The sequence below is a fragment of the Labrus bergylta genome, chromosome 8, assembly GCF_963930695.1.
Source record: "Labrus bergylta chromosome 8, fLabBer1.1, whole genome shotgun sequence".
Lineage (NCBI taxonomy): Eukaryota > Metazoa > Chordata > Actinopteri > Labriformes > Labridae > Labrus > Labrus bergylta.
This window is the reverse complement of record NC_089202.1, coordinates 10,084,766-10,110,056: the sequence shown is the minus strand read 5'-3', so window position 1 is coordinate 10,110,056 and position 25,291 is coordinate 10,084,766. Positions and strand designations below refer to the sequence as shown.

General features: G+C 38.3%; 3 protein-coding genes across 5 annotated transcripts in view; 2 read left to right on the top strand and 1 right to left on the bottom strand.

Annotated features, from left to right (window-relative positions):
- fhod3b (formin homology 2 domain containing 3b) overlaps nt 1-6,756 on the bottom strand; it is an 86,007-nt gene extending 79,251 nt beyond the window's left edge. For 2 of the 3 annotated variants that reach the window (XM_029277967.2, XM_065957997.1), the window contains exons 1-2: nt 6,508-6,756; nt 133-242 (exon numbers count right to left, since the gene is read on the bottom strand). In XM_029277967.2, coding sequence (XP_029133800.2) covers nt 133-242; nt 6,508-6,672 — 275 coding nt within the window. In that variant the 5' untranslated portion in view covers nt 6,673-6,756. The remainder of the gene's footprint in view (nt 1-132; nt 243-6,507) is intronic. The other variant, XM_065957996.1, reaches the window with a different exon arrangement.
- A 1,716-nt stretch (nt 6,757-8,472) lies between these two features.
- Nucleotides 8,473-14,182, top strand: slc6a19b (solute carrier family 6 member 19b). The gene is made up of 12 exons (XM_020637465.3): nt 8,473-8,784; nt 9,579-9,719; nt 9,792-9,929; nt 10,033-10,214; nt 10,299-10,409; nt 10,536-10,648; nt 10,746-10,874; nt 10,982-11,138; nt 11,262-11,466; nt 11,543-11,702; nt 12,071-12,233; nt 12,365-14,182. The coding sequence occupies exons 1-12, from the start codon at nt 8,586-8,588 to the stop codon at nt 12,557-12,559; spliced, it is 1,893 nt and encodes a 630-aa protein (XP_020493121.2). The 5' UTR covers nt 8,473-8,585; the 3' UTR covers nt 12,560-14,182.
- Nucleotides 14,183-17,103: 2,921 nt separating this feature from the next.
- si:ch211-254p10.2 (solute carrier family 40 member 1) lies at nt 17,104-22,850 on the top strand. Its single transcript, XM_065957998.1, has 9 exons — nt 17,104-17,332; nt 17,661-17,766; nt 17,872-17,939; nt 18,087-18,246; nt 18,563-18,678; nt 18,868-18,994; nt 19,213-19,485; nt 20,375-21,055; nt 21,307-22,850. The coding sequence occupies exons 2-9, from the start codon at nt 17,664-17,666 to the stop codon at nt 21,564-21,566; spliced, it is 1,788 nt and encodes a 595-aa protein (XP_065814070.1). The 5' UTR covers nt 17,104-17,332; nt 17,661-17,663; the 3' UTR covers nt 21,567-22,850.
- Nucleotides 22,851-25,291: the final 2,441 nt, after the last annotated feature.

The window sequence follows — 25,291 nt, the reverse complement described above, 5'->3', positions numbered from 1 at the left end:
TAACTTAAAATAGTTGTTTTTTCTATTTCAGTATGCTATGTCTGGGCAACTGTATGCTTTTGAATTTAGGCAAGATAGTGAAGGAAAAGCTAAAACAGAGAGAGACAGAGACAGAGGCGATTCTTATCTTACCCTCCTCCTTCCTCTTGAAATCCCTCCAGCTCATCTCTCTGCTCTGCCAGGGTGGACTCCAAGTCCAGGTAGCTTCCATTATGGGACAGCTGAAGCGCACAATCATCCGCCTAGAGGGAAAAGGACAGAGTTAAACACTGATTTGTCTTTAATCCCTTAAAGTGCACATGAAAAAAGTGAAACAAAAAGTAAGTGGGAGCTGTTTATAGTCTCTTTACTTTGAAAAGCATTTTGTTTCTGATCAGATCCACAAATCAGCTGAACAAGGTCATAAGAACATGCATATCAATCCTGACGGGGTCAGACTTTTATTCTTTAAATCCTAACTTTGGTTGCCAAAAATGACAGTGCTCATACATAATGCCTCTAATTTACTATAAAACAACTTTGCTCTGTTTTGGGGACGATTGCAAAGAGTTTGAGAGGCTGATGTCTTGTCTGCAGTAGACCAGAGAAAGTTATTTTATCAGCTCCTGTCGGCGCTCTACAATGACAAGCCGGGCAAGGTTGATGAAAAGCCATTTGAAATAGTTTGGGAGTCTGGTGCCTCTTATCTCTCTGCTCTCACTGTCTGATAAACTATCATCAGACGAGATGATTTTGCAGAGGAGGGCATGATTTGTCTGGTCTTGAACGCTTGTCATCAGCTGGCTGTGGTCAAGGAGCTGAGGAATGAGTCTGTTCACTTGTGTGGTTGACCTCCAAATTGGAGATATTAACCTATTTATATTCGGCATCTGTCAGCTCCGCAGGACAGCGGCTCCAACAGTGAAGCAGACAGGAAAACAAATACCATAACGGAGGGGCGAATGAAGGTGGAGATGGTGGCATTGCTCTGCTACATCCAGAGTGTCTAAAGCAATAACATATTGAACCCTGTATTATTATCTTCCCAGGTTGTCAGTCTACATTGAAGGCTTTGTCTAGAATCATATGATACACTTCATTAAATCATTATGGCTACATTACAAAAAAGCAGCCTGCAACATTCTTCCAGTGAAAGACTATAACAAGTGTCAACATGTATGTTGCATGAAAAACCATGTGTTTTTAGAATTAGACCAATTATTGCAGGATCTTATGCCTGATCTGATTCCCCCCTTATATGACAGTAATTTAATTGAACGTGAAAGCATAAGGCTGGGAAAGACATTATGGGTCTGCTGGTTTGATCTGTTGGGCCACTCTGTTCGTATTACTTTATCCCAGCACGAGACAACTGTGTCATGTTTAAGAAATAAAACAAAACATGTGGTTTGAAAAGATAACTCTTTCTCCAACTCTCTCTCTCGCTGACTTTGAGTTGTCTTGTTTTTTTTCTCAATGCTTCATGACCAATCACATTTTCAAACCAAAAGATTATTGGTAACATTACAGATGTAGATTTTATGAGGCTGAACATCTTTTTGGGGGAACATGAGACAATTAAAAAGCACAAGGCCAATGCTTTAAAAATATGAAAGTGAAGTTACATGTGCAGTAAATCTTATTGTTTATGGGAGAGATTCATTTGAGCTAAATTGTTGTTTTTGTGTTTGTTTATCAGTTTCAGAGATAGAGACAGATGGAGAGATTGTACAAAAGAACGGAGCCAGGTTGACAGAAAATAAATAAACAAGGTATACTGTAAAAAGGCAGACAAGGGAAACAAGTGCTTCTCCAGATTACAAAAATTCCAGACATAAGGGCCAAAGTTAGGCAAAGTATTTTTATGCCTATGCTCTGACATGCCTTTTAAAATAATGGGTGTGACAGCAATATGAAATGAAGCATGAAGGAGAAGACAACTTAAATCACACACCCTGACCAGTGGCTGGGCCCTACTTTAACTATGACACACTGAACCAAGCAAAGGGAAACTTATTCAACTGACTGACTGGATATGGTTGTTCTTTAAAAAGGGCCATTGATTTCATTTGTTCATTAATGAAAGAGATTTTTCACATTCTTACTTTTGAACTGATTTCCCTTGGTCACACCTTTGGTGTTAAAGTAATACATCTCGTCACCTCTCTAGAATCAATGATGCAGACTGAGGTGGGGGAGCAAGAGAGGCTTGGGGAATCTTATCCGTGATGGGTGCAGACGCCCTCAGGAATCAGCCCACTGTACTTTATGCTCTGTCTTTGTGTCTGTCATCGCCGAGCACAGTGTGCACTGTAGTTGTTTCTGCTGATTGCTTTTGATTTTCCTTTCTGAGTCTTATTTTGTCGGACTGTCACAATAACTGTTGTTTTTTGTTCTTTAACCCTATATACAAGTACCGGTACTAAAATGGATGTCACCAATATGCCTGTATTTACTTGATACTGAAAAACTCAATAAAATGGGTATCATTAAAAAAAGTGATACATCTTGCTTATCACAACTGCCAGGGATTTATTGCCAATGTAACCATCTGGAACTAATTTAATTTAAATCTGCTTAACTTTTTCATTTAAAATGTTCAGTTTGTTTGACTTTCAATAGTTTCTTCGGTTTTGTTGTTGAGATTAAATTACAGAAGCTTCCTAGAACTGGGTGTAAATTCCGTGCTTTGACAAAAGTTCAGGTTTATCATTACAGTCCAGTCCTTAGGTTTGTACAAGTTATAGCCTTTTTTTAAAGATAATTTTACAGGTGTATTTTTTTTTTACTTGGGTTCTGACAAGGTTTGTGGATTTGATAAAAACACAGAAAATGTTAGGTTTCTTTCGGCGTAACTTTTGGTATCACAACTAAAATAGTAACTAGCAATTAACTAACTGTGGAAAAACAAAAAATGCACTTTCACTCACAAAAAGCAAAAACAAAATGAAAAGGCAAAAGCAAAGTGAACAACACAAGTTTGTCATAAATTATTTTCCATCTGTATGTCTATCCACTCAACCATAAATCCAAACATCCATTTATAGTAAGAGCCACTTCAAGAACCTGGATTACTCTTTCCAAGTCTTCAGGTGTATAACCTTGGCATGCTCATAAACCAAAATGGCCCTTAATCCAGGAAGAGTTCCACAAGATCAATAGTAGCAGGGGCTTCTTATACTGTCCCCCACCCAGGACTTGAACCCACAGTGGCCCTGCGAATGGCCAAGCCAGAGATGTAACCACAAGCACTCTGCTCACACACTGAGGTCTGGCCTCTCCCTTCAACCATCATTCTGTGGTCCACTGACCAGAGGCAGTAAAGGCAGAAAGAACTTAAAATAAACACCATGCAGTTTCCAATTAAACCTGCTATCTCACTCCAAACTTCTTCAAACTTCCTCCCCTCCAAAAAGGGAAAGACATCTGGAAAGAGAAAGCATATATACTGTGTGAAAGTTACATATTTGAAACTCAATAGCCTTACAATAACAATAATGTCTATCCGTAGTGTAACCCAGATGCTTACCCTGTTGTTAGCCAACCTTACACATTTTTACAATTAACTGCACCATTCTACACCTACTTAATCAAACAAGAGGAATTACTGTTAGCCACTTTAAAGGTTCAAATTCTTTGATAAAGGTGAGAACAGTATTAGTGGTCTATCTCTGAGGGAAAGTGATTTAAAACATTTTACAACACCCTTGATGTATGAGAGAAAAACCACAATAGTAATCTCACATTTCTGTCAAGCATGCAGAGGATGAGTCTACCTCTACAGATGCTGCATTCTTCTGAAAAAGAGTCCTGTGCAGAGACAGACAACGCTCCAAAATGCAGAGACCAGCAAAACCTCAACCCTGCATAACAATGTGTAAAAGAATTCAAAGGAGTTCTGACAGGCAAGAAGTACGAACCTGTATTTTACAGCATTTAGCATAACTTCTCATTATAGGACTCTGTAATTTCTTTGGGGGAAAAAATGCAGGAAAACAACCGGCCGAAAAATTGAAATTGGTGAAGTGAGAGTCCATTCTCCAAGCCACATTTTCCCTCCCTTAAAGTCTGTACTGGAATTTCATGCCAGGCGTCAAGGCCACCAGGCCAAAACCTACAAAACATTGATGGAAAAGAAAGCATGTGAAGGACTATTGATTTGTGTGTGACATCTACTGCAGAAATGGAATAACCCCAGGATACTTTCAACAGCATGTGCACTTCCCCATCTGAAAAGGACAATGCACTTTTATGACAAAATCACAATCCTGAGTCAGGTTACGATGACTTCAGAAGCTTTCTATCTATAGATGCAATGAAAAACGCCTGTTTATTGATGAGATCTTACAGCTAAATATAGTATTGATTTAATTAATGTGAATTTATTGGAAATTATTCAAAATATTCAACAGGGATATTGTAATAACACAATGGATTACAAACTGCATGACAAGATTTGCTGGCAAAAGGGTTTCATAGTGTTTATGCTATTCTGACAAAGCCTCTGTGATTTAAAAGCAGTGCCATCAAATACAAAAACAGTTAAAGATCGCTTCTTGTGTTTTAAACTGACAAATGACTTCGTCCTTATTAATGTTTGGTTCTCTACAGCAGTGAAGTGAACAGTGAAGTATGAACAAGAACTACACACACCTCTTGAGACTGTGGGGTGAAACTGACAGGAGACAGCATATGTTAGCTGTTTTGAGTCCCTTGGCACCATGTGTTGGCAGGGTGCTATTTATACCAGAGTTGCCTGCATCATAAAGACAGACAAAGCTCAAAGACAACAGGTTTGTCATCAAAGGTATCTCCAGGGTCACACCAAGGTCACTTTGTCCAACTACTGAGGGTGTGAATCAAAAAACTAATAGCTCAAATGTGTTGACAAAGAGTTGTCATCAAACCTGACAATTTTTTGTTCATGTAAAGCACAAGGGCTGCTGCTTACTTAGGGTTAACCACCAGTACCCATGTGACCAAATCTAACAAACCAGGCACTGCAGAACCTACAGCTGGTACTCCCTCTATGTCTAGTTTGCGGTCCAGCTGGCCTCCTGCTAAACTGGGACCAGTCGACTGTGCAAAGTACATCAGCTCTTTGTTTGTGTTTTTAATTCTGCCTGCTTCCCTCTCCTCTCTGAACAGGGAAAAAAGTGTTCCCATCCCATCCTTCTGGTTGGACTGAGTGGGCTTCAGAATGAGAGCCAGACTTGTGGTGATCCACAGCATCCTGAAGCTTCTATGACTTATCTCACCAACTCTACTCAAACAAGATGGAGAACCATTGATGTGACAGAATGAAGAAAAACCATAATTAACTTTCTATTTACTCAACTACCCAACCAGACTGATTGCTCAGTGTAAGACTCAACCTAAGATGCTATGCCTCAACTGCGCTTAGATTTGAGGGTCAGTAGATGAGGTTTTTTTTTTTTTTTTTAATGGGTTTGAGTCAAGGTGTAATCAGAGGGCAGAAACTGGAATTTAATGGGAGATATCCTTCAGAGGCACATCAAACTCGGGTTCAGGTTTACTTGATTTGGCACAGTTTTTCTTTGTGAAGCTAAAGCCATTACAAACCAATCCAAGGAGGAACCAGTCATTTTTAGCAGCTAATAACTAGCAGTGCATTGGTGGATTTTGGGAAATCCAGTTTTTGCAACCAAATCAATATGTACCATTTCTTTTATTTGTATTTTTCCTTGTAGAAGGAATAAAAAAAATTCAAATTTTCAAACAAAAAATGGTGGGGGGGAATTATTAAGTTTGTATCATGATTTCAAAATTGCTTCAAGAGTTTAGATTGACGGATCAGATCAGTCACAGAAGGGACTTACCCTCTTCCATTCCTCAACAGCTGACCAACTGGACATTTGACTCCACCTACTAATAGAGGCTGTGTGGTGACTTTAGCTCAAGTGGTTTCCTATTGACTTGATGGATAAAAGCTTGCCCATTTATACCACAAAAGGAAAGTAGACTATACACTATTTATAGCTCCTTAGACGAGAATAATCTGATTAGGAGTCGGTGGAAAAGTAAACCGAAACAGATACTTTAAATTCAAGTTAAAGTAAAACATTTGTGTCTTTGCCTTTATCAATTTGTGTCTTGCCAATGTATACTGATATAAGCAGTTGAACTGAAGGGAAGTTTTGTTGTGGGTAAGGTAAACATTAACAGAGTCATCCCTGCACTCAGCAAAATATCCTCTGCTGTCCACTTTAGCATCACCTAAATCAACCCAATATTCATTAATATCAGACAAAGGCATTTTGAGCAATGCAATTCAATTAATCTCTGCTATGTTGGTGCTCCTCCAGCAGCATCCCCCATCACCAAACTGGTTCAAGTCACTGACTCAGTAAATGGTCCATTAGATTTGTTTGGTAGTAACCCCAATCAACACGTTCAAGCTCGTTATTAATTTAGCATTTTTCTGGGGTTAACTTTTCACCAAGCCTAGCCTATTTAAAGCAACAAGAACACAACTTTAATGAAGAGATTTAAAAAGTATTTCCATACCTTTTGTGGGGCTTTTAGCAGCCTATGGACTCCAGCAATCTGATTAATCAGAGGAATATCTTCCCTGAACGTGTAAAGAGGTGGTCTGGTGGGCTCGGGGAAATTGGTGCTGTTAAAAGGATCAGTATCATCTAAGAACTGAACTCTGTATATAAACGTAGCCATGATGTATCCATGCAAGGCGATTTGAGGAAATGAAAATAGTGGATGCGACACCGCAGCCTCTGACAGACAGGCTGCTGCCCCCCCCCACCCCACCCCCCACACCCACCCACCCCTTCCCCGGGGCAGCGAACTACCGGCAGGTCTTCTGCAGTAGCAATCCTGCACCCTCTTGTTATCCTTGGAGCTTCTCCATTGGCTTCACGCAGCGCAGATGACTCGGGACAGTGGCGTAAAGATCCAGAGCACCTGGTTTAGAGGGTCAGAGCGGTGCGGGGTTGAGCATGGCGGTAGTATCCAAGGGCATTGCGAGCGTATGATGTGCTGAGGCAGACTGCGGACGGGACTGCTACACTTTAGGCGCCTGGTCTGTGAGAGCGATGGGAAGCGGCTCCCTCCTCCAGCATAAACTCTGCCAGGGGGGGGGGGGGGGGGGGAACAAGGCAGCCAGACCTCAGCCGGACGACAGAGCTGATACTACAGGCGCAATGGCGGCCTCTAGCGGCGGCGATGAAATGTGCACAAGACGTGGAGGCACTTGTGAGGCTGGCAGTGACTCAGCTATACAACGCAGTGTGCAGGTACTGAAGCAGTGTATAGCCTAAGCAGCTAATGATCAGTCGATAAAACACCTACGAAATATAACATTTAGGCTATATCCGACCAAGAAATATGATTGGACAGGATGATTTCCATAAACACTGATATGAAGAACAATGATACTGAGACTTTTATGTAGCATGTCCCTCTGCCTGAGGTGAGCTTAATACCCTAAATCAGAGTCACATGACCAAGATAAGTGACTCAGAACAGTGTTATTCCACTGGTCACACTACAGAGGGAACCAAACACACAAAGTGGGCTACAAATGTCGAAGTAGGCTACTGTAGCTGGTCTAGGTTCAAGTAAAAATACAACAAAAAGCAGGTGCGCAGGAAAATGTTTGTATGGTTAGACTACATGGTCCATTCACCATCAGTTGCAGAACAAGTTGGTGGAACAAAATTAATAACTGACTGACTGAACAAAGAATAACTATAGTTGCTTACATGTTTACGACAACATGATAAAACATGGAAAAGCTCAAACGCAGTCAGTAAGGCACTGTCAATTTCAGTTGGAATAACAACTGGGGAATATTCAAATGTAGGCTATATCAATCTAATGTACTGAAGATCTAAAACGATTTCTCCAGTCTTCAGCTGATAAAGGTCATGGCATATAGTAGCTTCAGATATAAGGAGAAATAATGTCTTTTATAACAAATGTTAAAAGTAAAACTTCTGCAGTTTTCATACATTTATTTTATCTAAACCTGTATGTATGTTGATCTAAGTACACAATTGATAAGCTTATGATAGAAAACTGTAAGATTTATTGATAGTGTTTTTCTTTTATTATAGCAGGTGTTGTTTAATATTTCTATAGAATGGTCACCATTGCATCCTTATAGCTAATAATGAATTACATTGCTCAAAAGAAGTCGGCATATATATTGCATTGTAAGATTAAGAATGGTATTTAGACTTAGACTTTCTTTATTGTCATTCAAATTGTACCTTACAGTGCAGATCAGTTATATCGTTGCAGTATATTTTCAATGCTATTATATTATCATATTGTAGCTGATATTACCCAAGATTTTGTCATTATATCAAAATAAGTTACCTCTGAGCGCCAACTCTTCCTCATCAGATAAAGATCAGATGAGTTACTAGTTAACTGTCATGTATGTTCTTGCCCATCCAAGCTTCAAAAGCTACACACCACTTGCTGATACTCAACGCCTATGCCTAGTCAATCTATTACAGAGGTCCAGTATATAATGGGATCTCACGCTGTGAGCCACAATTTACATTGTAGCTCTGCAGAGTGCTCTTACTGTATCACTGCAATACTACGGTGTTTCAAACATCATGAAGTTAAAACTACCCAATCCGGGCCTGGAAGACAGAATATTGACCCATGAGCAGCTGGACAAGCTGGAGAAGGAAGAGGCTGGAGACAGACCCAAATGGGACAACAAAACCCAGTACATGTTGACATGTGTGGGGTTTTGTGTGGGACTTGGGAATGTTTGGCGTTTCCCCTATCTGTGTCAGAGTCATGGAGGAGGCAAGTGATGCTTTCATGGTTTATTGGAATTATTCTGTGTTATTAATAGATACAGTTTAACAGTTAATACCAATTGTCTTTTTTTTTTCTTTTATCATTTTATATGCAGTGAGCTTTATTTATTTATTTGCTGGCAACAACACTGTCTTCAAGAAAGCATTTTAAATTGCCTGTAGGAAAGAAAGAAGGAAATAAAAAAGTATGTGTGTCTGTGTTGTTTTGAGCTTAGTTTTTTATGAATAAGCTTTACAATGTCTTGACTTAGTTTTTTTTCAGTTTAAATAAATAGGTTGTTATGGTTTGTTGTCAAAACTCTGTGACTCAATTTTTGTCATTGGGACAAATTACTTTGAATTGACTCAAATTCAAATTGCTTTTCTGGTATGATCACATAATATGATACCATATGACAGAGGAAGTAGCTTGAATTGTTATCAGCAGTGTAGGCTGAAAGATACCTTATGATTGATCCGGTTGGATAAGAAATATTTATATCCTTCTACATAAAATTCTCGTAAAGAGCTCAGTGCAAAGGTTTAAACTGCTTGTATATTGCATAATCAAACTAAGTTCTTTCAACATCTCAGCACGAGCTCACGTGTACATCCCAAATGATTAACATCAAAATGCTGAGCAAGTATTAATGGTTTCTGTTGTTTGTCTTTGGAAAAGTTTATACTCAGCACTTATGTTTCTTTTTTGGTGATTTCAATCCAAGTTAGGGATGTGTGATATGATTTTTAAGATTAATAATCATCATGAAACTAAACAACTGTATTTTGTTTGTCTTCTAGGTGCATTCATGATACCATTTCTAATCCTGCTGGTCCTTGAAGGGATCCCACTCTTGCACCTTGAGTTTGCCATTGGTCAACGTTTAAGAAAAGGCAGTTTGGGAGTGTGGAGTTCAGTTCATCCTTATTTGACTGGCATTGGTAAGAAAACATTTTTCAAAATGCTTTTTAACAACTTGACAACAAGATGCCTTATCAGAAAACTCTCGGCAGGTATTGCATCAATGTGCGTCTCTCTGACGATCAGTCTCTACTACAACACCATCATTGCCTGGATTTTGTGGTATTTCTTCAACTCATTTCAAGACCCTCTGCCTTTCAGTCAATGCCCCATGAATGCCAATCTAACAGGTAGGTTATACTGTACATCTGGTAATGTTCTTTGCGATTGTGATCGGAAGTTAGACACTCTTGATTTAGGCTAAGTGACACCCATTGTTGATCATTCTCTCAGGCTTTATTTCAGAGTGTGAAAGGAGCTCCCCTGTAGATTATTTCTGGTACAGGGAGACCCTAAACTCAACTCCAACAATTGAAGAGGATGGTGGTCTGCAGTGGTGGATACTGATTTGTCATATTTGTGCATGGTCTATGCTCTATGTCTGCATCATTCGTGGTATTGAGACCACTGGAAAGGTACAACACGTTATACTACAGTGATGGAGAAGTTCTAAACTCAGCTAAATAACATTTATGTGAATACTTCATTTCCCCCCCTAGGCTGTGTATGTGACTTCAACCCTTCCATATGTGGTACTGACAATATTTCTGATCAGAGGATTGACCCTGAAGGGCTCTTTGAATGGGTTAAAGTTTCTCTTCACACCAGATGTAAGTAGCACTTTCAAGTAACTTAGATACAAACATTTAATAGAGCCCAACCTTAATTATAAATTGGAGGAAATAGCCCTTTCAATGATTGGGTTGTTTTTTTTGTCAACTTCATAATTTTTACAGTTAGCAGAGCTGGCAAAGCCAACAACATGGCTTGATGCAGGAGCTCAGGTTTTCTATTCCTTCTCTCTGGCTTTTGGTGGTCTTATTTCCTTCTCCAGTTATAACTCAGTGCAGTAAGTTTGTTCATTTTTCTTTTAACCTACAGCATTGAAAGATATCGAATGAATAACATGCTGTAAAGTTGTTTTTTTAAATGTATTTTTCCTTGAGTAACAACTGTGAACAGGATGCAGTGATTATCTCCACCATCAATGGTTTTACCTCTGTCTTTGCTGCCACTGTCATCTACACCATTATCGGCTTCAGAGCAACGGAGAGATTTGACAATTGTGTCTCTGGGTAAATTATGCCTTCTCTGTTAAATTTTACAATGTATTAAAACATCCTCTTTTTTAGCAATGCATACAAATGTGAAAATGTTCTAACGAGACAAATCTGTGTTTCAGAAATATTATAGCATTACTGAATGCTTTTGATCTACCTGAGGGTGACATCACAGACAGTAACTACGATCAAGTATTTGGACATCTTAATGAAACATTCCCGGCGGTTATTCAAGGGCTGGATTTAAAGACCTGCAACTTAGATACTTTTCTCAGTGAGGTAAGATGTTAGCAGGGCTGTTTCAAATGCACCAGCACAGCAGCATATGAAAGGAAAATAAAACATTTTCAAATGATCCCTGCCATGCTTTGCTTTGACAACATGCTGTGCTTGGGCCTATAGGGAGTCGAAGGAACCGGGTTAGCCTTCATCGTGTTTACTGAGGCTATAACCAAAATGCCAGTTTCACCTGTGTGGGCCGTTCTTTTCTTCATAATGCTCTTCTGTCTCGGCCTATCCTCTATGTTTGGGAACATTGAGGGAGTGCTGGTGCCACTGCAAGACCTCAAAGTTTTCCCTAAGTCCTGGTCGAAAGAGGCTGTCACTGGTAGATCCCACATCTATCTCATTTTACATACTAATGGTCTTTCAGGAGATTTGATCAATTCTTTGCTCTCCTTCAGGTGTAACTTGTGTGCTGTGCTGTCTGGTGGGTCTGATATTTGTCCAAGGATCTGGAAACTATTGGCTTTCACTCTTTGACATCTACGGAGGGTCTATACCTCTACTGGTTGTTGCATTCTGCGAGATGTTCTCAGTGGTTTACATATATGGAATAGACAGGTGATTTAAATGTTTTTTACTTGTTTATTCCTACATGTACTTGCATATTTCTTGATAAATGTGTGTTGATGCTGTTCTAAACTTTTAATGTCTGGTGTTTTTTTGCTGCTGTGTAAAAACAGCTCTAAGAAAACTGTATGATAATAACATATACTTAGTTTATTTAGAAAATGCACTATTTAAGCCCGGTATTTCATGCACTCAATAAAAAATAAGAATATGAGTTTAACTAATTAACAAACGTTATATAAACCTTGTATCATGGTATCAAAAGCATTGGGTAACTTTAATTAAGCGAGGCTTTTTATTGCTGTTATCTTGTCTGCTCACTCTTAATCATTGCAGGATGTGTGTCCCTGTTTTCTTAGGTTCAATGATGATATTAAGTTCATGATTGGACACAAACCCAACTTCTTCTGGCAGGCATCGTGGAGAGTCATCAGCCCGCTCATTATGTTTTCCATCTTGGTGTTTTACTTTGTGACTAAAGTTACTGAAAAGATTTCTTACAAAGCCTGGGATCTTGAATCGGTAAAAATGAAATTTACTTTCAATACTTATGGATATAGTTGTTTTTAAAACACATGTTTCATACATATTGTATTTATATTTCATATACAATCATAAACCAAAAAATATCTCCCTGTCATCTATGTTTTCAGGATAAATTCCCTGCACTAGAAGAAAAGCCATATCCAGTGTGGATCTATGTGATCATCTTTGTGTTGGCAGGACTACCCAGTCTTGCTGTTCCTTTCATTGCTCTATGGAAATGTCTAAAATCAAAGATGAAGAAGAAGTCACATCTCTCTGACAAAATTCAAATGGACAATGAGATCACCAAATCTTACGCCTAGAAGTGGAAATCCTGGTTTTCTCTCTTTGTTTTATCAATTTAAATAATTTAGTCTTGCTTTTTGCTTCCTTGCAATCTGCTTCCTTTTAAAAAAAAGAAAAACCTTTAGTGAATTATGATGGCTTAGCCTTATTTACATCACTTCTGTCTTTTTCTGAACTGAAACTTAAAGGGCTGTTGCCATGTGCTTTACATCAGTCTTTATTCAGCTCAGTATTTGAAGGACACTCTGTACTGGGTCTTACAATGGACAAGTGGAAATTCAGGAAGAACTAGATACCTTAATTGTTATTATGATGTTGGACTTCACTGACATGGCTTTGTTGCAAACACTTTGGTTTTGGTATATCTTTTACAAAGAAATTTAAAAAATGCAAATCACGTAAACTAAGCTCTTAGTATATCCCATAGTAGATTTCTGTCACAGGGTGGTTTTTCAGCAGAGGAAGGTGTGATATGGTAGTTATTGTCTAACACATTATTATCCAGTTAGATTTTTAAACTAACAGGTGGTGCTGGCCTTGGAGGAAACTGACTAGGGCCATTCAGTGAAGTACCCCCATCTGTCCAGCTGGGGTCACTGTTGTGTTAACAGTTTGGTGCATTTGGGAAATGGATTATATATAGATTATAGCAGCTGCATTTTTTAACGGTTAATTCCTTTGTTTCTGCATATGCCTACTTTTCAATACTGTGTGCTTAATGAATGCATTCTGTGTTTTTTAGTCACCTAAGAGGGGACTGATGCATGAGACTGAAAGTATTCTGTATTTATATGATATGAAGTTGAGATGACCTTGGCTGTTATCCTTTTGTAATTGTTCCAGTCCTATCAAAGTCCACTTCCATAGAAAGACTGCCCATTTAGCTAGACTACTACTGGTAATACTTATCGGTACATAAGTACAATATAAATACACACACATGTTAAATATTAAACCAAAGGAGAGGAAAGAACATCCCCATAATGAATTATGATATGGATAATCTTTTCAAATAGGCTGTGTGAATGAACATGAAATAAAACTCAAACACTTAAAATAACCCTAGACATTGAGACCAGAGGGTCCAAACACTTCTTGCTTGTACTTTAACATCTGCTTGTTCTTCTTGGCTTTTAAACTATTGATGGGATCTTACATGTTTGATGAAATGCTACATATGTTTTTTGTTTTTTTTTCATTTAATTGTATCTGTATATGGTACAATTCCTAATTTTGCAATATGTGAGTAAAAACTATATCTGACAGTATCAGCCTATGAGACGCGAATAAAGGCTTTTAACTGTAAATCTATTCAAATTGCTAGACTTTAATCCTGGTTATTTGTAAGAATAAAATAGTTAAATGCAACAGCTTTGGAAGCTCCTTGTTTACAAAAGGGTAGAATAACAATAACTTCTGTAAAGGCAGAACTCATAAACAAGTTTTTCACTTATGTTACGCAATCTAAAAATTACACTATGGGGAACCGAGGTGATAGCTATAGATTGTGCCTTGTAAAAGCCCAAAATGTAACAACGACCGGAAATGTTGTAAAAAAATGTAATAAAACCCGAAATGTAATAACTGGTCAATAATGTAACAAGATGCTGAGCCCAAAACGTAAAAACTTTTTGCTTACATATTTTTCTCCTTATTGTGTAATAGTTTTATTACATCATAGAGTGAGTCAATAATAAGTGGATTTAAGGGCATATTGCTTCAATGTAGAGTGTTGTATCATACACAAATGTACCCAGATGTATTTAGATCATTTAGATTTACACTTCCCTATCAATATTTTTGAGGTGGATGTTTATGATGTAATGCTTCACATAGAGCATCCTGTGAACGAGGCCTGCCCTAAATATTTGGAAATCTCTCAAGGAGTCCTTACTCCTCTCCTAGACCTGCACATGGTACCAACCTGGATTCTTAAGGAAACATTTAAATGAAAATTAAACATCATATGACTTCATATATTCTTTGCAATTACTGGTTTTTCAATAACAACAAGACAACTTTGTATTGTGTTATATTATTACAAAACCACAGACACATAATCACTTTCCTGTAAGTCTAGTACTTAAAGGAAAGTGATTATGATGCTCATATATAGAAGTGACATGTTGAAAGTCCACCTGCTGAATCAAAGTGGCTTTTTTGCTACAGGAAATTTAATAGAAACCCGTTATATTATGATTACCTGTGAAATCTTTCAGTATTTACAAATCATAAAAAATTGCAATGATAAAAATAAATTGTAGATATACCGTAGGTGGTCTTCAAATGTCTTACATTGTACATGTAGAGTTTTGTATTAATTCAGCATCTTGATAATTCAAGCTTGAAATTAAATCAGAAATCTAACGATTCCTCTATTCCGTTTTTTTCACACATTACTTTGCCGTACCTCCTTAACTATCTTCCCCTGTCTTCAGTTTGGGTTTTCAGAAAACTTTTGACAGGAGATTTCCTTCAGCTACCTCAGGTCTGTGCCTCTGCACATCACAGCACTCTTTGAGAGCATCAGGAAAATATACATCTAAGGAATAAAGCAAAACATTTTTTTATTACTTTTTCACTTTTTATTATAATTAGAAAAACAACATTGACTTTCCACTCAAATACTCCTACAGGTGCACTTTCCCCTTGCTGATGTTCTGCATTATCATGAAGGGGTTAAGTTATCTGTGTGTTATCTTTTATCTCTGTCCTTCCTTTTGTATCAAGGCCACTTGCATTGTATCATCACATTAAAGCAGGCTTCCTCAAGAACCATATCCTGAACAGACACAACAATAACATATATGCTAATTCTGTCTGGAAGAATTGTAAATGAAAAAGAAGAGCAGCTGTTTTATCTGATCAGTGGTCAGAACACACAGAAGTGCATGGGAGATATTTTGTCACTTAATAACATTGTATTGTGCAGTTTCATTTTGACAGCAAGATTATTCAAATTAGTGTCAATGGCTTTGATTTTTCCCAGTAGCAGATGTAACTTCAGTATCATTTCAAATGAAAACACTTTCATTTTGTCCCAATTTGCACAATTGTATTTGTATTGGTGAGGAAATGCAAACCCTACTAGCCAGATCAAATAAATGCAGTACAATATCCCTGAGCTTGACAACCTCATTTCCAAGAAGTGGAAATGAGGTTTGTGTTATATTCGATTAAAGGAAGACAACAGTTCATTTCCTGTGTTGATGTTTGTTTTCTGTTGCCCTCATTGATTTATTTCACAAATTGATTCACTTTTTTGTAAATTTCTTGCCAAAAATTGAAGCCAAAAGAGTTTTAAATTTAGTATTTTACAATTGTGTGCTGCTTGCTGCACTTGCACGTTAAAGTTTGCACTGCTGGCCCAATCAGTGCAGCCTCTTGTATTGATCATAAATTCACATCTTCTAGAACGTACTTTTCTAGGCACTGAGAAAATCTTTACATACACAAAAGCTTCATGAATTCAAACCTTTAATGTAAAGAATATAAATGAAACTTGTGGCAGCGCTGAATTCTGTCTTCATTTTCATCCATGGTGTTCCTAAGCATACACTGTTCAGCCATTGCAGTCATTATTGACATCCATGTGTTTGCACAAAAATACCTTGTTCACAAAGCAAAACATGTCTTTGATTTGTAATGTGTCACATTTTCTCATCAGGACCACATGGTGGATACCATATGTAGGGAAGTCTGGCGATGTAGTCTAGAGAGCTATGAGGTCAGTTTTGGATGGGGCTTTAGAGTTGATTGAAAGGTCACAAAAAGACAAAAGCTTTCAATAAAGAACCTGAATTTTGAGTCCAGAGTGACACTTGAAGTCCAGATTGACTTTTTACTTAATGTACTGCAGTCCATAATTTGTTTTAATCCAGCTCATCTCATTTTAAGCCCAAATCAAGTCAGTTTGTGGTTTATTCACAATTCATGAAGATCTGACCAACCTATGACCTTTATCAGATAACCACGGTAGCTTTTCATCACCTTGTGCAACTAACCACCACCACCTTTGCTTTCTTTTTTTTATATAGATAGATACACCGGTACTATTTTATTGAAGAAAAAATATAAGATATTAAATGTACACTTGAGGCAAAGAGTTTCTTCATTTTTTTATTTTGTCTTGATTTTTTAACCCAAACAGTAACATAGGTTTGTGATAAGGCCATTTAAATAAATTAAATAAAATAATTAGATTATTATGCCACATGATCCAGTAGCATTGCCGATTGTGTGTTCCAATAACATGTATGTTGTCATTTTTAAAGTTATGCATCACCTTTAAAACAAATCTCCAAACACAGCTCTAGTTACATGTTGAACAGATTTTTTCTGCTTTCTACCCTCTTGCCTGCATGTTTGAGGAGTGATGTGGTGTTGCATGATGTGTCCTCTATGTAACTTTTTTGCATGCCAACAGTGCATGTGGGTGTATGTGAGTAGTACGAGCTTGACTGTTGCATGCATGAGCCTCAGTGGCCATGCGCATAAGTGGAGTTAGACTGTTGTGCTTTATGTGGTGTGGGTGGACGCTGATATTGTCCTCCCTGTGTCACGTGCTGTGGAATATGCTGGCTGCCTTTGTTGTCCCTCTGCCCGTTCTGCTTTTCTGGCACTTTCATTCAATGGTGCACTTGTACACTGTTATGTTATTAAGCCTTTCAAACTACTACAGCTTGAATTCCAGCTCTCAGGAAAGACTAGCATCCTAATGTAGGATATATGGCACAAGATACATCATCGAGGAGCAACAGCAAGGATTAATTGTTACATCTTAAAAAAAGGTGATGATTGACCCTCCATTGACTTGAGAACACTGTAATTATTGACAGTTTAAGGCTGCATGTTAGAGCTATGCTTGGTGTCAAGCTAATGCTATTTTCACTACTGCTGTCAGTAAATTGCTGTTGGAATCTGATTATTTTTAATGCTTATTGGTTTTTATTTTTAAATATTACCCCTCAGGAGCCATTACTTTTACATCTTCTATTTTTTTGTGTCTTTCCAAACATCTTCGTGATGTTGTAGCCTACAGCAAAGACACACTGTACTATCAACTGTGGTACAAGAGCGTGACAAGTACAACAGTTCTTACCTATGATCCTATGCTAGGCAATGTCCCAGCGAGCAGATGCCTCCCAGTGTGGCGGGGTTGTGGTCGAGTTTGAGTCTGGAGAAATCAAGGATGCAAGAGTTAAACAATCCACGAGTATACCAGGTAAACTGAACATGGAGGCACTCTGGAATGTGTGTAATGTGTCTGCAGCATTCTGTGTTCATAATGTGTGCTTATTTGATCTTTATACGTACATTTCCCCTTAAGGTTTAGCTCTTATCTACCTCAAGGGTCCCAAGTTTCTCATCTATGTCAGTGGAGCTTTGTCAATGTGGGTAAGGATCATTTCCTGAAGAAATAGATGAGGGTTTGAAACATATACTGTATAACTGCGAGGTAAACTACTGTAAACTGTGTGACCGAATCTTGCAAAAACAATGCATAATATCAAGCTTTTATTTTATGTAATTTTTTTTAAACAGGGTGACCGTATGTGGCACTTTGCAATCTCTGTGTTCCTGATTGAGCTGTACGGCCGTAACCTGCTGTTGACTGCTGTGTTTGGATTGGTAGTGGCTGGGTCAGTGCTCCTACTTGGAGCTTTGATTGGAGACTGGGTTGATCGTAATCCTAGGAATAAAGGTATGCACGATAATATCAGACCCCTTAGAAAATGTAGCATGCAGTTAATCATAGAAGAGGGAAATTGATAAGTAAATCTCAGCCTTGGGCCCAGAAGTCTGTTGATTTACCAACCCTGTAGGTGGTAAATTGCATTCCGTTGCTGTCAGAAGTGTAAATCAGTCTTGGTTTAAAAGCTAGACTCAGAACCGGCTAGATTCAAAGCACAAGATTAACATACACTGACACACATCTGTAAAGGTTGGAATCTCTTTTTTATACAATATATCATCGATGTTATAAGAGTCTAAAACTGTTTTTCTTGCTCCTTTTTTAGTTGCACATGCATCCCTCTTCATTCAGAACATCTCAGTAACAATATGTAGCATTGTGCTCATGTTGGTGTTTTTATATAAGCAAAGGATTGAACAGATCTGGGATGGATGGCTTACTGTGAGTAGACACTACATATCTGAATAAATACTTTTCATATATCTGCAAACTGAATACTTACCATGATTACACAGAAGAGTTATTGCCGCTGTTGTTCCCTCTGTTTTGTGTCCCTGTTGTCTCTGCTTTTGAGTTTGTGGCAACTCTGTGCTGTCGTAGTAACATGTTGCATCGCAAAACTTACACAAGGTGGTTTGTTATACGGTGGTGATCGTCCTGGCAGATGTGGCAAACCTTGCAAGCACAGCATTGACCATTGCCATTCAGAGGGACTGGATTGTTGTTATCACAGGCTACAACAGAGGTCACCTAGCTGGTGAGGGGATTCACTTATTGTTAATGCACATGCATCACATGTTGCACACATTGCACATATTGGTTTGTAGTCCATGTTTTTCTCATGAGTTGCGTTGCTTCTTGTGCATGGTAAATACTTGACTTTCAGAGAATATCAGGCAGTCGTCCGCTTCTGCTCTTGTTGAGGTTCCTCTAGTAGAAGCCCATTAACCTCTGTGTCTCTGATCCTAACAAAAGGAATGAATGCGACCATGAGGCGGATAGATCAGGTGACTAACATCCTGGCCCCACTAGCAGTGGGACAGGTCATGACCCTGGCCTCCAATGTAGTTGGCTGTGGCTTCATCCTGGGCTGGAACCTTGTGTCTCTTATCGTGGAGTTCTTCTTCTTGTCCCGGGTGTACCGCATTGTCCCTGCTCTTTCAATCAAACCACCAGTAGAGGATGAGGATGAGGATGAGGATCAGGCTCAGGCGTATCTGCAGAGGATGGAGAGGAGGACGTCACAAGGTATGAACTCATCTATGTTTTATTTCCTTTGTAATCTGAACAACTTCCCCTGTTTTATTAAATGTTACTAATGCTTTGACATGTCCTGTTAGGTGCATACAGATCTGTAAGCATCAAAACATGTAGATAATTAAAAAATAAAGACATAACAATAGGTTAAACCTTTTCATTGGGCTTAAATACTGTATGTAATCAATGTTGTCTAGTGGTTGGCAGTAGATTGATAACAAACATCGACTACTGAATGCAGGGATTTATACAAGGCCGGCCTAAACCAGTAAGGAGTACAAACTAAACCCCCTTCTTCCCCCTTAAGTTTCACCTATTATATCACATGGTTCTCTGGAAGAAGGTCAGCAAAAATAAAGATGCTAAAGTTGAATCAACGTACATTTTTAAATCTGAAGCCCCATGTAGTGGGATGTGTGCTTTTTATGTATCTTAAGGAAATTACTTCGATTTCTCAGATGTTTCTTTGAGACAACATCAGAACTGTTTTAATTTCTTAAAAAAATGACAGAGCTCCAAATTGTGAGAGGAAGCATTCAGTGATCTATAAAGTGCTCTTTTAGCCTGCAGCTTTCTTCTATTGTGGACTTCAAATTTAAAGGAACAAATAAATAATAAGTATAAAATGATCAAGCTTCTATCAAGCTTCTCTTAAGTTTATATTATTTGAAGATGCAATCCACAATTGCACAAGCATCTAGCTGCCAATTAGTTTGTATACCATTTGTAGTGCATGTAGATCAGTGTATATGGTCTGTATTTGACCAATGATAGGATTCTAACTGGACATGAAGAAGAAAGGATCCAGAACACAACTTGTGGATTGGGTCTTTGAAAAATTGATGAACGACTGATGGATGACTTTCTTCTCTCTCATCAGAGGAAGGTGATGTAGCACATCCTCAACCTCTAACAGAAGGTAACTGCAACACAAGCCTCAACCTTAAAGAAATCACAAACCTGCCACTGTGTTTCCGGAGGTTTCGATGGCTGGTAAGCACCTGTAAGGACGGCTGGAGGGCCTACTACCGTCAGCCTGTCTTCCTTGCAGGAATGGGCCTGGCTTTTCTCTACACCACAGTCCTTGGATTTGACTGCATCACTACTGGCTATGCCTACACTCAGGGAATAAGCGGCTCCCTCCTCAGTCTGCTTATGGGTGTTTCAGCAATCACTGGGCTGATGGGCACTGTGATGTTCACTAGGCTGAGGAAGACCTACGGCCTGGTTAATACAGGCATCATCTCTAGCTGCCTTCACCTGGGCTGCTTGCTGCTGTGTGTGTGCTCTGTGTTTGCCCCAGGCAGCCCTATGGATCTTAGCTTGCTGGTGCCTTCTATTACCCCCAACTCCTCTACTGAGCTTGGAGGAATGACAAGTCAAAGGCAGAAACACACATATCCTCTGCGGGGAGGCAGTAATCAGCCACTGCTACCAGATCGCTCCTCAATCCACTGGACCAATAACACTGTCCTTTTTGACAACGTGCCCTCGGGCACAGCACCAGAATCATACATCTCCATCATTCTGCTGTTTTTGGGCGTCATCACAGCACGCATTGGTGAGTAGAAAAACGTGAACAATGTAAAGATTTAAACAACATCCACACTTAAATGGGTCAATATGCTATGTTCAAAATTAATAAATAGAAACAGTTAAGTGCAGCACCTGGTCCCTACATTGACTTGTAAAAAAAAACAAAAAAAAAACATCAGCCTGTACAACTTTATCTGACAGAGCTGAAAAGATTTGAGGTTTGTGGCTTGTGTACTGGACGTTCACTTTTTAACCCCAATGAAATGTATGTTTTAGGTCTCTGGTCCTTCGACCTGACAGTGACCCAGCTTCTGCAGGAGAACATCTGTGAGTCAGAGAGAGGTGTTGTAAATGGAGTGCAAAGCTCTATGAATTACCTGATGGACCTGCTTCACTTCATCATGGTGATCTCGGCTCCACAGCCACAGCACTTTGGCATCCTAGTTATAATTTCTGTATTATTTATCACCACTGGGCACACAATGTACTTCTTTTATGCACACAAAGCCAAGAGAAAACTCCGCCTGGACACATAAGGAGCATACACAGCCTGTATGTCAATGTATGAGATGCTTAAACCAGCACTGACTCCACTCTGCAACTGTGAAATGAATGTCTTCCTCCTGTACCGCAGCAAACGTATTGCAACACTCCACTTCCGACTTAGCCATTCATTTCAGCACAACACAGCAAGTGCCTGTCCCACCTCAGTTGCTTTCTTCCTGCAGGGCCCGCGCCAGAGCAGCAAACAACTCAGGTGAAATAGAGTGGGAGACATGCTCTTCCTTCGTGTACATAAGTTGAGGTGGCTACAATAAATGCAGCAATGGTACCTCCAGGAGAAATGTCCTCATCTAACTTACATCAGGACCCAAAGGCACCAGCGCATGCCTTTGCAAAACCCTGCAGGATTACTGCAAGACTTTCATCAAACAAGCTTGTTAACTTACATAGCTATTTGAATGGAAGAGTGGATGGAAAGAGATTTTTCTAACCTTCACTCAGTAAAGAACTGGTGTTGAGTACTTCTACAAGTGGCATTGATGTTACTGATCCGTCCACTTGGAAATATTCCAGGATGTCCAAAAGGAACATAAAGGGAACTTGTTGTAAGATTGTTTGATAAAAGAAAAATCAGAAAGGCAGCCGCCCCTTTTAATGGACAGAAGTGAAAGGACAAAGTTCGTCCTTCCCCTGGTTTGTTTCTCTGTGGATGAATCAAGCAAACATTTGAACTTCTTTTGTGCATGTAAACCTGGCTTATGGATTACAATAACAAAAATATTCACACAATGTACGGTACTTTCAAAGTTTAACGGATTAATTCTAACTGCTTGTACACTTAGTCAAATAAAAATAGATTCCAAACTTTCTTTCCTTCCAATATAGAGAGTGATAATAGTTATATAGAATATCAAGAGGAAAGCAATCTTCTTTTTGTGACATGTTTGAAATCAGTGATAAGCTACATGTTGATAGCATTTGTCAATCACTGCTAATGGCAGTGTTTAAATCTTGCTTCTTTCTTTTGTAGTTCAGATGAACTAAACATTACCTTACCTCAACTAAGAACAAGAACACTGTTGGCAGTATACCTTTGGACTTATTATCAGCTATTGTATGTTTTCATATATCCTTCATGTACAGTGGAAATAACATCAAAGTTCAACCATTTGTCAATCAAACAGAAACACATCTCAATATATTTGTTCAATTTCCCTGTGACCTTTTTGTATTGCATGTTGTCCTTATTCTTCAGACTGATAATTGTGACAATAAAGATGACTGAACATGATCTGGGCTTGAGTCATCAGCTCAACAGAACTATAGACATGTACACCAAAGGGCTTCACATATTAAATACATTTAATCTTACTACACTCCAAAATCTAATTGATGATATTTAATATCTATTGGCCTTAATCCCTACCTGATACCTTAATAAGTCACAAGCTCAACCTTAAAAAATGTTTTTTTGTACTGTAATCATTCCAGTGAAACAGACAGCTACATCCTTTAATCTTTTCTGTCCCTTGTGCAGTCTGCATATTTAAGGCATACATTTACTCCCAGCTTTTACCTTTAATAACCATGAACTTAAACTCTAACTGTGGAATTATATACAACATGAGTAGATTGAGTCAAGCTGTAACACTGAAAAGATTATCATGGTTGTTGGCAGAAATACCGAAAGTGTAAAGGAGAGAATGTAAGTCGAGATAATTAAAAACATTTACAGATTAAAACAAATGCTGAGAACTTAATCATAACAAGTATTTTAAGAAATGTCCTGTAAAGACTTAAAAGAGTTTTTCTGCCTATCCATTGCTCTGTCTGCCCGACCATTCATCATTTAATAGAAAGACATAAATGTAATGTCTCTTCAAGGCCAGTAGAGGTCAGTGTCACTTTAAATTATTATTAGCATGCCAGTATGGAAGATCTCTGTCCTTTTTTGTATGTACTGTTTAATATCACCATGAAACAAACTTGCTTTAGGGGGTAGCTGGGAAATGAATACTACTATCTATAATATTAACACCATGAAGGTCAAAGTGCTTCAATTATACTGTCTACACTTCATGATATTAACAGCAGGCTCTACTGACATAATAAATCCCTTCCTTGGTACATCAAAGGTTGTGATGTACCATTCACAATTACTGGTAGTGTGTACATAGTTACCTTGGTAATAAGCAGAGGCTACCAACCAGGAAGAGCTCTTGTTGAAGTGGGAGGGTGCACTTGAGGCGGTTCATGGAGGAGTTCTGCAGAAAGACATCAAGAATAATGTATCAGTACAGGTCAACAGTCAATTAATTTATGCCCTATGCTGCTTTGCGTCTTTTTTTTTATAGGGCACGCCATTAGAACCCTGTTAATATGTAAAAAATTAAAGGCAATTGCATTTTTTATCCTTTTTGTGACTAATAGGGTCATATTTAAAATTTATTGGAATTATCAATTTATCAGAATCTATGCTAAATCAAACAAACACATCATAAGCCTTGATATAGCCCCAATAAAGCATTTAATTATTTTTTGGGGGGCTGTGGCAATCCCTTTTAGATGTGAACATGTTTTTAACACTAGAAGCACTATCTTTAAATTTAATCTGGCAAGTTGACAGCAGTGCCTGGTTATGGTGGCCGCAGGCATTGAAATGAAAATGCTAACACCTTGTAAACCTGATGTACAGCACAATGAAATTCTCATAGAAGAATGAAAAAGCTTGGAAAACTATGGAAAGAGTGATAAAAAACGTGTCTGATTACATTCATTATATAAGACTGAAATATCAATTAAAATGCCCAGAACCAAAAACATTAACATCATTCAAGCCCACGTTTTTGACTTCATACAAGTCAAATAATCTACATTTCAATTTAAACGCCACTTGTTAAACAAAATGATGGGAATTGATGCAGGAAATACCTCTATCAATAAGTGCCAATAACTGCCATCTACTGTGCTGATGAAAAGCTTCAACATACAATATATAGTGGACATCTAGGAGGCGCCTGTAACAAAGTTTTAGGACCAGACAAATTATGATGATGATAAAAACTTCAAAGGCAAATTGAAGTTCAAGGACCAAAATCAAGTCCAAAGCCACCAACCATAATGGCTTTATGGCTTTTACATTAATTTACATTACATCCATAATTGTGTTTGACTAGACTGGACAGTTTTTATATAACTCTTGGAATATAATATAAGTAATTGTCATATGTTATATAGTCACTATTTCATATACTAAGACTTGTATTTTGCTTAGTCACTATAGTCAGTTAGCTTACAGCTTCTTATAAAACGCCAGTCACCCGCTAACGTTAGCTAGCTTTAACATTCAGTTCACAATGTTCATTACGTTGCTAACATACTGACATACATTTGGAGGTACAGCAACTATAACCGCGCTAAAGACAAACTTCTAAACTCAGTAGTTTGACAAGACTTACCAATGTTTTTCATTACAATTACGGAATCCTGAAATAATTTTCTTATTTTTCATTGGTTTAGCAGTGCTGGGTTTTTACGGTCTTTGCTAGTTTGTTTTTTTGCGATCTAACGTGCTAACTGGAAGTGGTGGATCGTTGTTTTTGTGGTGGTTGATGCAATATTGTTAATATTCCTTTTACCAGTGATAGTTTCAAGTGCATTCATTCAAAGTTTAGGGTAATTATCTTTCAGAAAACATGTACATTGTTTTTACTCAGAGGTGTAGAAGACAGAATATTTTCTAAAGTCATAAATGTTG

Bases quoted from the DNA above. Each gene is read 5' to 3' on its own strand.
- slc6a19b (XM_020637465.3), top strand. From the start codon at position 8,586: ATGAAGTTAAAACTACCCAATCCGGGCCTGGAAGACAGAATATTGACC. The intron at 9,720-9,791 runs GTAAGAAAACAT...AACTCTCGGCAG, and splicing joins TCCTTATTTGACTGGCATTG to GTATTGCATCAATGTGCGTC. The intron at 10,649-10,745 runs GTAAGTTTGTTC...TTTTTCCTTGAG, and splicing joins TCCAGTTATAACTCAGTGCA to TAACAACTGTGAACAGGATG.
- si:ch211-254p10.2 (XM_065957998.1), top strand. From the start codon at position 17,664: ATGTCCCAGCGAGCAGATGCCTCCCAGTGTGGCGGGGTTGTGGTCGAG. The intron at 18,995-19,212 runs GTGAGGGGATTC...TCCTAACAAAAG, and splicing joins CAACAGAGGTCACCTAGCTG to GAATGAATGCGACCATGAGG. The intron at 21,056-21,306 runs GTGAGTAGAAAA...TGTATGTTTTAG, and splicing joins CGTCATCACAGCACGCATTG to GTCTCTGGTCCTTCGACCTG.